This window comes from Apteryx rowi, unplaced genomic scaffold (assembly GCF_003343035.1).
Source record: "Apteryx rowi isolate R43461 unplaced genomic scaffold, aptRow1 scaffold_31, whole genome shotgun sequence".
In the NCBI taxonomy this organism is placed as follows: Eukaryota; Metazoa; Chordata; class Aves; order Apterygiformes; family Apterygidae; genus Apteryx; species Apteryx rowi.
The window spans coordinates 1,546,903-1,561,488 of record NW_020449530.1 but is presented as its reverse complement, the minus strand read 5'-3'; the positions used below and the strand labels follow the sequence as shown (position 1 = coordinate 1,561,488).

Here is a 14,586-nt window from a genome sequence, read left to right as displayed (position 1 = left end):
AGGCACAATATTTGATACCTCTGCTATTCTAGTCGTTCATATCAATCTTGCTAACCTGTTGTATGGTGCACTTTAATGACATGGAAAAAAGAGCTGGCTTGTGTCCTGCTGTTGGAGGGACAGGACTATCATTCATGTCACACAGCTTTCAGCTAACATGTTTGCAGAGATCAAAAATAATAAACCAGGAACTACAAATATGCACTCATGAAGAAACTTCAAGCTTCATCTGCCAAGAATGATTAGGTGCTGCTAAGTACTGCTTGCTGACTGTTCTACAAAAACAGAACACAAAACTAGGTTCCCGTCTAATTAATGAGAAGTGCTTTTCTCATTCAGATATATTAATAATACTGCTTATTTTCATCTGCTCTCAGTTCCACCTACTCCTTCCTTATAGATCATTTTCACTAAAACTAGAGCCTATTATAAGGCTGTGGGATTTTGTGTCACTGCAGACACATGCTTATTCATCTTCTACTGCCTGTCAGAAAACAATCGGCCCACAACAGTCTTTTGTGTAGGACACATTTTGAAAGTTACAACAGTTTTATAGCTGGCTACCATTTATGACTTAATTCATTAAATGCCTTAGTGGAACGTCAATTAATTTGTCAATATGAATCCAAACCAACCAATTGTTTTAAGAGCCTATCTTTCCTTTTCCCATGCGTCTGTGTAATACTGAACAGACAAGACTGTTGAATATTTCATTGTTAAGGCAGCGTTGAAATCTCTATACTAAATAATGCCTCATCGTTTTTTCCTTTTGCTCTGGCCTGTAGGAGGCAGGATGGAATGCCAGTTGTTTAACGATCCAGAAAGCAAGCAGTGAAAACAATGCAACCATGTTCACAGGAATTAGCACAAAACTTAACTCTTCTTGTCCTGCTATAGCCACAGCATACTCCAGTAAAGAGGTGTAAGAGAAAAAGAAGAACGGGAAGAGCTTAAGTGCTAAATCTGTGGCAAAATAAACACATTTAGCAAACTGTTGATGAAGGCTTGTTAGGCATATGTTGGCATCACACAGAAATAATCACTCCTAACTGACTCTCAGCAGTCGCAGCGTGTTAACAGCAGCATTAGGATAAGTGTGTTCCCGCTACCCAGTACATTTGCCCTTTGTATTGCACACATCCATCACTGCATTGTGCCATCAGCATCCATGCCATTTGTTCATGCTCTTTACCCTTTCCTGTCTGGGACTCTGCTCCCCAGGAGAGTCAGCACCACCTTCCCTGTTTCTCTGCAAGCAACAAATTATGAACTTAATAACAAGCACAGACCACATTCCTAGTCAAAATACACTTCATCTGAATTTTCTTACAATGCAGGCAGAAAAGAGGCCATAATGACAACATAATAGCTTATTAAGAAGAGTATTCTAAAAGTGGCTCCTGTAGGGATAATTTAAAAATCAATCCATATATATCCATATCAGGTCAGTTAACCACTATACATTACCACAATGTAATGAGATTAGTATGATAAAGATGATAAAACACTCAATGCAACTCACACTGTGATATTAGATCAAAGGAAGGAAATGGAAAATTTAAAAGAAGTGGCAGAATGAATGCATTAGAAGCACAGAGGTATAGTTTTTTAAAAGACATCAGTGTAACAAGGACATAGATCCACCTGACTTGCTACGAGGCCTGGGCCAAGACAATTTCAGAAGAAGAAATCATTCAAAAGGAAAAAAAGGTCTCCAAAGGCAGACCCCTCAATAGGTTCTAGCAGACTGTTTCTGTAGCACAGGAAGTAAAAAAGCCTTCACAGTTAAAGGAAGAAGCTGACTTTTTAATTTACTTGAGAACACAAGGTGGAAAACAATTAAAGGACACTTGGACCAAGCAATAGTCAGCTTTCATGACTGAACTATGCAAGCAAGAGACACAAGACAAACAAAATATTTGGAGAAGCTAGGGAGGGAAATACAAAAAACTAAAGGGTCTTTAGTGACAGCAAGACAATTTTTCCATACAGAAAATGACTCTGTGGATTAAACCTCAGCATTTAACTGCCATAGTTTCTCTGTCAATAAACTGAGGGAAAACCTTAAATCTCTCATAAAAATTATCTGCTAACATCTTCAAAGGACCTTGACAAGAGGAAGGATGTTAGCTATCACAATGTCACAGTGATAATAGACTCAATTCAGTCTAAATGAATGTTGCTAACAAAAAGGACTGTCCCCATCCCATCTACCTAGAGATGCATTCCTGTATCTTTCCTTTGCATCATGCTGTCCACATGGGTACCAGGAAACTAACCACTTTTTTGTTAGGACAGTTTTCAATCAGATTAGTAAACTGACTTGACTTATCTTGCAGCTGCACAACCTGACACAAGAGAGGCAGTGGAGAATGCATGGTCTGGGGACGGACTAAGTTAGACTACATTAAATGTAACATATAACTGCACTCTGAGAAATCAGAGCAATAAGGCAAGTCAGACTTTATGCCCCAAAATGACCCTTTCCTAGTTTGCTAAAAGGTGACATGCCTTTACACAGTTTACAGGCATGCAAGAGTTCAGTGAAGAAATGTTTTCCACCTGTGGGGAAATTTATTTGTACAATTCCTATTTAAAGCTATGGGAGGTCCATGGAACTGCAGCTGCCTTTTTATCACCTCAGGATTAGTTTAAGATTGATCAGGAAGGAGTGGAATTTATTACTGCAGGAAAAGGGAATAATAAAAAAAAGAAATAGATACCACTCAAAGAAGTACAATGACCATGTACAACGAGACACAAATGTTAAAAGATTTCAGGTAATATTTAACTAGAAGGACAACAAATACCTGCTCACACACATCTGGATGCACATTTATATACTGTGTTCAGAACAGCTCTTCCTACTCCAAATTAAAACTCAGAGGCACTGAACACTAACTCCTGTGAGACAAAGGGCTGTGTGTGGGGGAAACACAAGGACCAAACTGGACATGTCCGTGCCAATTCAAGAGTCCCAAAAAGCACTTCATACAAGTAATCCTGAAAGAGTTTCATGGATACAAGGGCAAATTCTCAATCACACTTGTTTAAAGGAAGAGTGGAGAAAAGTTGCGCTTTCTATCCCTGTACTACTCCAAACAGACTAACCTTGCTTGTCCGAAAAAGTTTTCTGACACTGGAAGATATATATGCAATACAGGATCAAGTTCTAACGCTTAGACAGAGGCACACCTGTTGAATTTCTACGGTGCATATACACACTTTAAGGGAAGACTTGGCCCTTGTATTTCACCTCTGTCCTGCTGCTACTCAAAACTGAAAAAGGCTACTGCAATTACAAATGACCCATAGTAAAATCTCAGAATCTACACTGCATCAGATAATCATCATAATCATATTTCTGCTGATCTAATGCCAACCTATGTTTTTAATCTAAGAGATCCAAGAACCCATTGCCATCTGAATAAAGAAAGTTGAAAATGCATTTGCAAATGGGATATCTGGTAACTGATCTAGTCACTTGTACAAACAGTAATGAAGAGAGAGGGATAGAGCATGCAGAGGAAATCACCTGCTGTCTGAGACACGGTGGAGAGGAAGGTGGAGTGGAAGAAGAGAGCATGATCACTTTTTTGGGGCAGGTCCGAGAACGTTCCTTATTCCTCAGCTTTTTTTAAAACAGAGAAAGAAAAAAATCATAAAAAGGATAGAAAAGCTAAGGCAACATTACAATTGGCTTTGGTGAGACAGGCCACAATCCCAGAAGTGCATCAACTGACTCAAAATCATATGCTTAGTGAAATGTACAACCTGCAACTCTCCATAGCACAGCTGGTCTGCTCTCTTTACTTCATGAAAAACTACTTACTGTTGTGCCCTGTAATGTTTAAAAATATCCATCCTTTTGGCCTAATTACTCTTGCTTGGAGTTCATTAGCAAAAAACTCAAGTCACAGCATTCTGTTCTCAGCTTCGGCTCCTTCCTCTCTACCTTACAGAGATTAAACTATCTAAGACAAATTAAACTGTATGGTGTCATTCTACTAGAAAAGAAACACAGCCATTTTATAGCTGAAATGTAGCCATAGCTAATAATCTGAATACCGCACAATATACATATGTCCTGGTTTGTATGCCAGAGCACATGCCTTTCTAATTCTATAAATCCTAACTATGTACAGTCTTTTTTCCACCACTTCTCCATTTTTCACGTATCTTTTGCCTGTTTTTGCCTTTTCTTTTGAATCCTCTCCCCCGCATATCTGGAAATAGTTGCACTGCAAAAAGAAACACTTGAGTATCTAAAGCCACTGTTAGACAACCTCTGAAGAAACAGCATGAAGTTTGAAGATATTACAGATGTTCATCACTGACCTTACCACTGAGCTGGCACAAACATCTGTTTGACTGTTCTCTTCCCCTTCAGCACAAAAATCAACTCTCCTAATTTAAACAGATACTACAAGCAGTTTAAACTAAGCCATATGACTTTGCACTGAAGTAGATGAGGAGCACTTATATGCTGTTTCAAAAGGCTCAGCTGTCAAGATATTCATCTCTAACAGAAGGGCAATAACATCTTCAACCACTGCAGCTGTTAATGCACTTTCATCTGACCACGGCCTAGTTTGTATTTCAGATTTCAACATTTTCACAAACTTGCATATTTTTCCATGGCAGATAGCAGAACACTGTATAATGAAGTGGAGTAGGCATATGTTCAGCCCTCCAGTAGGATGCATTTCTGAGTATGCAAAGACAAAGATGGCTATAGGAAAGAGGAGAGAAAGATGTATCAACAGATTTAAATATGAAATTAAGTATGAAAAACAACATTAATGGAAATCAAAGTTGTTTTAAGTTCTCTTCCATTGAGATTTCAGATTTCAGCTCCTGCTGACTGTGGTCATCTCAGTTAGTCATTACATATCTTCAAAAACAAGAATTCCAACAGAACTACTGAAAAAAGTTTTTACTGTTGCACCTTTACCACCCTTCAAGGGACCATCTCAGAAGAACGAGCATCAAAACTCCAGAAGCAGAAAAAATTTGCACAGAAAGACATGCAATCTCCATCTTACAAGCATCTTTGTAAACGTAAGTGAGGAAAGCTTCTTTATTATGCACATACCTTGCTGCTGTTAGGAGACTATGAAACCACAGCAAAAAAAAATGCTGAAGGCTTTTATGCTGAGTCTGGAAATCCAGGACAAAATTCAGTTTAATAGACTAGTCTCTTATACCATACCCAAGCAGTCAGATCCTCTTCTAGACAGACCACATGGCTTTCCAATGTTTCATGATGCCTGATGAGATGCTCTTTCCCAAAATAAGCCCAAATGGCTTGGAAAACAATGGAACACACAATGGGAGTTGTTTTTATACAACTAAGAGTTCATTGGAGGAGATTAACCACTCTTCAAAAAACAGTCCAGCTTTTTTAGGCAATAGTGCCATCACATAAGAAATTATAAATATTTTAATTGTGAATATGCACATAACATCATCTTCATATGTTACTAGCTGCTGCTGAGGTGCTCTAGTAGCGTGAACCCATTTTTGACAACACAGATCAGCATTCTCAAGGTGTAGCTCAACAAACCAAATTTTCCAACACAATTACTAAGGAAAACTATGAATGTGGAGAGCAGCAGATGGGCAAGGCTTTAATCCTGCTGGATCCTTTCAAGGTATTTCCTTTACAAGAGAGAGAGCATAAAGGTCATGTGATAAAAACAAAAATTGCTTCAGAACAGTTTTGCCAGGATTTCTCCCTTTCTCAGAGTTCTGTTATATCAGCCTGTCCCTACCCTACCTCTATAACAGCTCCAGAGATATTTTGCATCACAAACTGAAACTGCTGGCCTGCTATCTCTGCTAACTACAAGGCAAAACAAGAACCTGGCCTTAAACTGATAATCAAGTATAACTAAGGAAGTCCACCTGACAGACACTGGCAGGTCATAGCCCGAGGCAGATGTAGTTTTTCCATCAACAATCCAGACCACTTCTGTGCAACTGTCTGGTTTCTCCCCCACAATTAGTCTTGCTGCTTTTGCAGTATATTTTCCTCTGCCATGCAGCTTCCAAGATGCAGGACCAAACCTGTCAATCGTAAGGCCTGAAATTGCCTTCCTCCCCCAAACCCTCCAGTCCACTCTGCCTACTGGAAAGAACATCAGGCACCATCTGGTTTCCCTCAAGAACAGGTTACCACTTTATCCAGTTAGGAATTGCTTTGCTCCTCTTCAAAGGACTCTTCACAGTAGGAGGCATTTGCTATGTGAAGAGATGCAGGAGAACTCTGTCCCATAGCTTCGTGAACAGCTCTTTGTAGCTAACATAAAGTCCTCCTAAAGAGTTTATCAGGAGCAATATTACTCCTTTACATCATCTCCAGTAACATGTACCGGTACCCAGCACCAACTTCACTGTAGAATCTGTGGCCCAGGAAATAGCTTTGTAGCTGGAGTGCCTGGTGTCACTGTAGAGAGCCACTGCAGTACTGCAGTAAGGTGCAGTCTCACAGCTATCAGATTCTGCTGTGCCTCAGCAACCAGAACTAGGACTCTCAGGAGCCAGCTGAAGCACTGCTTCAGCAACAACTTCCCGCAGGACAGATATCTGTTCAAACTTGGCAAAGCTGGCTCCTTGGCTTAGTAGCTGGCTTTCTGCCTCAGCTGATCTCTGAATAAATGCTCCTATATACTCTTATGGCTTTTGAAATAAGACAACTGATATCCCTTATTTCCCGAGGCAAGTCCTCAGGAACCTTTGGAATAGAGACCATATCAATCTTCTCTTTGATCCTGCTGTATCCTGCAGATTTTGCATTCTTGAAACCCATTTTTATTCTTCTCCATTTCAACTGTCAGATGAAAAGCACAACAAAATCCAGCACAAAAGCTGCACCCCAGAACCCACTGTCTTCTGTTGATACAGTAAAGCTTATCAAGGAAAAGACATATCATAGATGACATGACATCTTTAACCTCATTGGTTGGGAAAATTGCTTGTATATTTTCTGTTTGGTTTTTTTTCCTAATAGAAAAATCTAGAAATACCTCAGACAATAAAACATTTATACTAAGTTGCATCTATAAGCAAGATTTCTGTTCAAACATCCACTGAAACCCTGGGAAGTTGAAACTCGTGTAAGAGGACAGGAAACTTTGACTGTTAAGTCTTCTTGAAACATTAAACCATGCATCATTGCCTGAAGAAGATTCTGGTTTTATTCATTATTAATTAAATGATTTAAAACAACGGTCTCATGCAAAGGTGCTGGAAAACAATGGTTTAAAAATAGGATAGCGATAGCTGGTATTGAGTGCAGACACTGCATCATATTCATAATCAATTTGTTTACCTGTTTCCACTGGGGCACAGAAGCAAGACGGCCCTGCTCTCGTCTGCTGGATGGTTGGTTGTGAACACGTTCTTGATAAGGCAAAACAGGCTGCTGCATGCAGGTTGTAGGGATAGCAGGGTGAGACCAGGGAGGAAAGACAAAATAGCAAAGGAAACTCAAAGAAAGTCAAAGGAATGGGAGACAGAATCAGACAGACACACAATTAAGAGAAAAAAAATTGGATGGGGAGAATTAGCAAGTAAAACATAAAAAGGGAAAAGACATTAAAAAAAAAGGGAAAATTTGGAAATTTCTTTTATTTTCATTGTTTCTTCAGTTCAGCCTGGTTATTCCAGCCAGTATGCACTGACTGAGGAAACACGTGACTGGCAAAGAGCAAGATAAATGCCGTCCTTTTGAGCTTCTATTATACTACTGACACTGGTGTGCAGCTTTCAAGTAGCTAGGTCAGATCCCAGCCACAATCTAGCCATGGCAGCACAGAGCTTGGCACAAGCTGTGAAGCAGCAGGGCAAGAACCCAGGCACTTAAGCCATACTGAGCCTTAAACTGCTGACACCGCACTGCTAGCAGCATCTTGGAGTGACTCAATCTAACTTCAAAGAAGACTTCCTTGCAGTTGCAGTAGTTCAGATACCATCCTGAATAACCAGTAGTCATCAGAAAGCCTCACTTGGAATGATACAAACATCTTGATTGCAAAGAAACTCCCAGGCATTTATCTGCAGTGCTCACAGATGCATAAAAATACTGAGACCCAGTTCACAAGAATGAACAACTGGCATGAAAAACTTCAAATCAGAACTTAAATGATAGTTCTTAAACATTAGAAATGGGATGTTCCTGGAAAGCTTTTCAATGGCAGTAGTAGTTACAAAAGAAATCTAATTGTTTTTAAGATGTTTCTGAAAGAGATTACAAAACACAGTACCAGTACTAACAGTGAACTAGACTTCAAACAGGAAGTTCTTCCCCATCTCACATCCCTAAATCAAGAAATTTTCCTCTTTTGCATAAGCTTCAATCTTACTTAGAAGAGCCATTAGCATCCAGTCTTGAGGAGTGTTATTATTAGTGTCTCGTTGCTCTACAAAATAGGGGGTTCTACTACCCATCTCCTACCTGTCTCCGTAAGCTTGAGGACTGCACTGGTGCATTCTCCTCAAACTTGGCCAGTAGCTGGGTTGCCATGGACTTCACTTTGTTCTGATTCCCAATGGCAGCATCAATTCTCCTCTCCGTCAGGGCGCTGACCAGTGCGGGCCTTTCTTCTCTGTAGCTTCGAGGGATGTCCTCCTAACAATCAAGAGAATGAAAACTTAACAGATCCATCCAGACCACCTTTTATCTCTCCTCCCTTTGGCTGTAAAAGGTTAACACTGAAGAAAACGAAACCATTAGCTTGCATTTCAAAGCTCACATTTTAATTTTTTTTGGCAGGTCACCGAGTTCTGATAAACTTTAATTATCTTTCCAATCTTACTTGATACATTTATGTACCAAAGAGACCACATTTGAAACACTCCCATGAATATATCGCCATAAAGCAAAAAGCTATTTTCAAACTCTCACTGACAATTCAAAGTTCTAAATTTTAGCGCACTTGTAGCTATTTGGCTATATAAACTTGAACTGGAGGAGTGCCTTGTGGAGCATACTGGATACGTATGCCTTTTGAAATGAAGAAGTTTTAACATGAATGAAATTTCTGACTCCATTGCATCACTTTACTAAATTAGCATTTTATTCTTGGTGTCCTCATCAAGTCAAAGTAACTTGCAATCAAGACAAAATATAAGGGAACTGCAACATTTAATTTCTAACATACTATTCTTTCATAAGAACCAGTAAAATATTTGTACTATATGTATGACAAAGCATAATCTCTTAAGAAGAACTGACTTKTATCTAAAAAATTTCATATAAATCCTGTCCGGATATAGAAAACACAAGGCTTGAAGTTGGAACAAGGAACCTAACAAATACATATTTTTCTCCATAACACTTCTCCACTCTAATACTTACATCCTCAGACTGGCTCGTTTTCCTCCTCTTTCCTGCACCATCCAGTTCCTTTTCCTTTTTGTCCTGAAAATAGAAGGAAGAGAAAAAAAAAAACAAAGATAAGGATTCTCATACCTTTCTGGCCTGAGACAAATGCCATCAGTATGTTTAAATTAGCTTTACAACACAACTGATTAATTCTCTGGGCTCATTGTTTAAAAAAAGTGGGGGGGGGGAGGGGGGGGGGGGGGGTGGCTCTGATGCTTCTTAGGGGATTTCTTGCCTTCACATTGGAAATTCTACCTGACATTCTTCAAAGCTTTCAATGAACTGGGAACTGAGTACCAGTTATGTTCTAATACAAAACATATCCCCAAATTCTAGCACAAGACTAGGATTTTAAGACTGAAGTAAATCATTAATTGAGAGCACATATTACCTAGGTAATTCTGCAATTATAATGGTTATGCATTGTCCTATGCCAATAACTGATGAACACATGGTCTTTTGTTGATACACAGCAGATAGGCACTCATACATCCATTTTTATTAACACCTATGTGGACAGCAGCCTAGCAGACAAAAGTGTTATCAGGACTGTGGTATGGTCACCTTTGGAGTGCGTTTCCGAGAGATGCTTTGTCCCAGTTTGCTGAGAAAAGAGATGGGAGATTTGGTACTGGCAATCAGGGCAGCTTTTTCTTCTGCATTCAGGTCCAGACTGTCTGTTAGCAAAAACAAGTGGGACAAGGGAATGCCARGATTTTATTTCTGTGGTGCCATTATTAAACACACAACCAAAAGACTCACTAATTTTTTAACATATCACTCTTATTATTAAACTCTCTGCACAAAATAATTATAGAGACTCCAAAATGAGTAGGTTTCTTTGCAACCCCACTCTCTTCATTTTGCCAAAATCAGTTCTCCGTCGGGCCTTATAACTACCCAGAAAAAATATTGTGTTTGTTTACTCTATTTACTTCCGTATTTGCAGACCATCAGGACCAATATTAATAAGAAGAAACCAGAGCTTTGGAAATAACACCTGATATACGCTATATTTTAAAAAGGCTATTAAACACACAATTTTCACCAGAGTGATAGACTTGAAATAGATGCATCTTAAGGCATATATTAAGATCATCAGTAACAGAGAAAAAGCTGAAATAGCATTATTAAGATGGCAATATTCACTTATGCTAGGCATTTACATCTTTCAGTACTACTTAAGGATCTTTCAGTCCTGCCTTCCATTGGCCTGGAGTTACTCTCATCATCCAAGCATGGTAAACAATAGATATAAAACTTGGCCAGTGCCTTGAAATTAACTACTAAACAACTGCTAGCAAGGCATCTCATGACCAGAGACAGATGAACCTCTAATAATAGCAAGAGAGCACAAAAGTTGTCTAGAAGTTCTGAAGTGAATTTAGATTTTTTGAGGACATTATTTTGCACTCATTAACTCCTCTTTTTGCTTCTGATGCTGCTAACATGGTCTCCTGTCAGCACAAACAAGAGGGCAACTTTCTGTAGTGTAGAATTAGTGAATGACAACTATAAGCTCATGTGGGAGAAGCACAAAGATAACTGGAGTGCCCAAAAATCATTCTGCAGCTGTCTTCAAATCTGACAGACCTGCCCCAAGCTCCTTACCATTAGAGGGGATGGTGTCTTTGAACATCTCATAGAACTGCGTGAGGTACATCACCATCGAGAGTTTATCTGGCTCTCCAACAGATGCCATTTCCTTTCCAGTCATAATGGGAGATATTCCAAACTCTTTTTCAGAGATGTCAAAGGCCAGCTGGTTATTTTTCTCCACATTGTGCTCATCCAAAGAATCAAAGTCTCTGCAAAGGGCAGGAAGAGGGCATGCACTGAATCAAGTATAAAAAGTCTTTTGAAAGAACTCAGAGATAAATCTCCAGTTTCTATTCTGAAACTCCAGGGTATCTTCTTCTCTCAAATTTATTAGCAAACATCTTTTTATATTGCTCTTGTCCCCATTTTTCTTGACTGATCCATATTTTAGTTCTATTGGCTTTTCCAAAACTTGTTATTCTCATTTGAACTCTCACAAGCTACATAGCTTTTAAAAAGAGTAGCTCAGGTTAACTTTAGTGCAACAGAGAAGTAATTCAGCACGAAGGAAAGGGAATAACTACACAATTATTTAGCATGCTTTACACTGGAGTATGTCTTTAATTACACTGCTAGCATTTATTTTTTCTAATGTCCCTTTGGGACATAGTCATTTCAGATTTCAATTGAAGTACCAGAGTCTTTGCTACTGGTACTTATGCCTGCCAAAGTTTTCCCATTCTAGAATCTGGGCACTCTTTTACCCAACATATAATGGAATAGGACAGCCTCTCTCATTCATCCAGTCAACACGTTAGTGCACAAACAGTAGCAATGACTCTATTCAGACTGTAGGTCACTAATTCTAGAAAAGGCAGCCCAAAAGTCTTCAGAAAAAGTTACCATCAAACTATAAAAGGCTAAGTGGAGATTTGTTTACAAGAAATTTAACTGAGGCTATCAACTAATTTCACAAAGAAAAGAGCTGTCAGATAATAGTGAACTCCAATCAGTACCAGTTTGCAGTTTAATTCCATCAAATCATGTAGAAGACAAAATGACAACACATTTATTTTGATATTCATCAAGCCTTTATGACCTTCCACCCTGCTGGTGAATCACTGTACATTAGCTTCTATCAAGTTTAATTGTATTCATTTCAATCCACTTCTTCAAAAGTCACAAAAGCATTGCCTAAGTCTCCATATTAGTAGTTCCAAATACGACTAACATTCTTGTCCTTCCCAGTTCTTCAAAACAGTCCGTTACTTACATTAGGTCTGGACGGTATCTGTGGATAATGGCACATAAAGCTAGGCCACTTTTCCATGACATTGTGAGATCTGTCACATTTACACCAGCATATCCATCAGTCTGCCTCTGGCACCAACTGAGCAATTTACTGGAGCGAGCTACAGACTCTGTAAGAAATCATGGTTTTTTAAGTGGAAATGCACAAAATCTCTTTCATGAATTCTAACAATGTCATAAAAAGTATGTATCAACAAACAAAACTTGCTGGAAGGGTCTTTGTGTAAAGAAGTAGCTCCCTCAACAAGGGATAATTTAGGATAGATTAAAAAAAAAAAAAAAGACTATCACATCTATTTTACATCCAAGAAAGGACTTTTCATTTGCTAAAAAGTAATTATCCAAGTTGTAACTTGCCAGGCATTTCACCCCAAATGTCACAAAAAAACCCCAGGCATTATAAAACAGCCAAAAAGGCTTGTTTTAAATAAGATCAAAAGGACATACAGTAGCATGACGCTCTCTAACACCCAGATATACTATTTCTAATGGAAGAACTATAAATGTACTTCTGCAAATTCTTAACTTCTTTTGAAAGCTTTCCAGTTAAGTACTGACCTGTTTTGACCTTGCCTCACTGCAAGAGCTGACGAGATTACAGCCCAAAGGCACATGGTTGTAGGCCAAAGAACAAATCAGAAGACTACGAAACTATACAACAGTGAAAGGGAGGTTCAGCAGCAAAACTCCATTCTGAGAGTCACCAAAGACTATCTGGACATCCAAAGGCAAGGTATGCAAAAGAAAAAGTTCAACATACCCCTCATGGTACAGGACTAGTAGACAGATGTTTAAATACTTAACCACAAGATGTCTAACTTGCAGAATGATGCAAGTAAAGCAATGTTTCATTTCGTTAAGCTAAGAGATGAAATTTAGTAAAGGGTAAACATAAACATGAGAGACTGCACAAGGTGAAATACCTTCTCTTATTTTTATAAGAATTGTGAGTTTGCTGCTGGAATGAATTCAGGCTAAGCTTCCACACTCAATGTAATGACATTGTTAATGGATAAAGGAAGTGAGAAATACTTGTATAAGCAAATATGCTTAGAAATATAACAGCATTATACAGCTAGGGAAATTAGGCAAACAAAATGCCTTTACATGTTAATTAAAACTTGAAAAATTGGAAAAATTAGACAAAGAACTGCTAGATATTTTTTCTAAACCAAAAGAGACGGGTTAAACAAGACTCCAGAGCCCCATTGCTCTGTGTGTCCTGCACTGATTTAGCTCCAGAGTACCAAAAGGAATGAAACAATAACCAGGCCTACCATTCCGAGTCAGCTTTGGTGTCCTGGAGTTCACAAAGTTTTCTATTTCCAAGTGAATGTCTTTCAAGTCTCCTGTATTATACAAGTGGCGCACCTAAAATAATGCAAAAGATTAAAAATGACCAACATGTGACGCACCCAAGATCCATACAGAATGAATAGGAAGACATGAAGGAGCAGTTCCAAGGATGAATGAAGGAAGACGAGTACGCTCACATAGCAGAAAGCTCTAGCCCAAGAACTCCAGAACAATGAGGAACAGCTCGTCAGTGCTGAACAGTCGAGCTGGCTTCTGCTGGTCAGTGGATAACAAATTGCAGTGACAGACAGCTACAGTACATTACTACAAAGAAAATACACACACACAAATATGTGTATTTCAAATATCATTATAACATGGTTAAAACTGTCAAAATCAAAAACACAACTGATAAAAAAGCACATTTTTAAGACTTCTAAAAAAGCCTACATTAAGAGGAATTTGGTAGAGTACAGAGGTCTATTCTTGATGGATATGTCAGCATTTCACTGCTTCCAAGTTAAACTGCCACAGCCAAGTCAGCACCAAAACATTAGCGTAGTTTCATCTAAGGAAAGACCATGCAGATTACAAGCATTTAGAAGCACTATTCATCCAATTACCTGCTGTGGCCGCAAAAAGTTGACGTTGATATTGGGATACCGGGTGGCAGGATCAATGCTATAATGGCTGAAGTTTTTACTCACATTCTCAGGGGTTGTCTGAGGCAGTAGCCTATAAATGCTTTCCCTTGGGAAAATAAAAAATAAAAGTGATTTTTTCAAGAAATGCATCACTACTAATACCACTAAGTCAGTCCTGGTGAGACAGAACATTCAGATCTGAAAACTAGCCACTTCAGGTATTGAATAGCTACGGTTCAGTTTAAGCATATTAAAATCTGCAATTCAATACAACTCTGGAAATCAAAAGGAGGGAAGAAAACAATACATTGAAGCACGACTACAGGGTTCCCCAGTACAAGAAAGACATTCACATACTGGGCGATTTGGGAAGAGGGCCATGTAGCAGCTGGAGCACTTGCCCTGTGA

General features: G+C 38.9%; 1 protein-coding gene across 6 annotated transcripts in view; it reads right to left on the bottom strand.

The window, feature by feature from the left end:
• The window catches only part of MICAL3 (microtubule associated monooxygenase, calponin and LIM domain containing 3), a 134,530-nt gene that overhangs the window by 79,364 nt on the left and 40,580 nt on the right, over positions 1–14,586 (bottom strand). For 4 of the 6 annotated variants that reach the window (XM_026070337.1, XM_026070339.1, XM_026070338.1 and 1 more), the window contains exons 10-17: positions 14,158–14,284; positions 13,516–13,609; positions 12,201–12,348; positions 11,000–11,196; positions 9,953–10,065; positions 9,362–9,424; positions 8,459–8,632; positions 7,334–7,426 (exon numbers count right to left, since the gene is read on the bottom strand). In XM_026070337.1, coding sequence (XP_025926122.1) covers positions 7,334–7,426; positions 8,459–8,632; positions 9,362–9,424; positions 9,953–10,065; positions 11,000–11,196; positions 12,201–12,348; positions 13,516–13,609; positions 14,158–14,284 — 1,009 coding nt within the window. Of the gene's footprint in view, positions 1–1,192; positions 1,250–3,535; positions 3,632–7,333; positions 7,427–8,458; positions 8,633–9,361; positions 9,425–9,952; positions 10,066–10,999; positions 11,197–12,200; positions 12,349–13,515; positions 13,610–14,157; positions 14,285–14,586 lie in introns of those variants that run through there. The other 2 variants (XM_026070343.1, XM_026070342.1) reach the window with 2 other exon arrangements.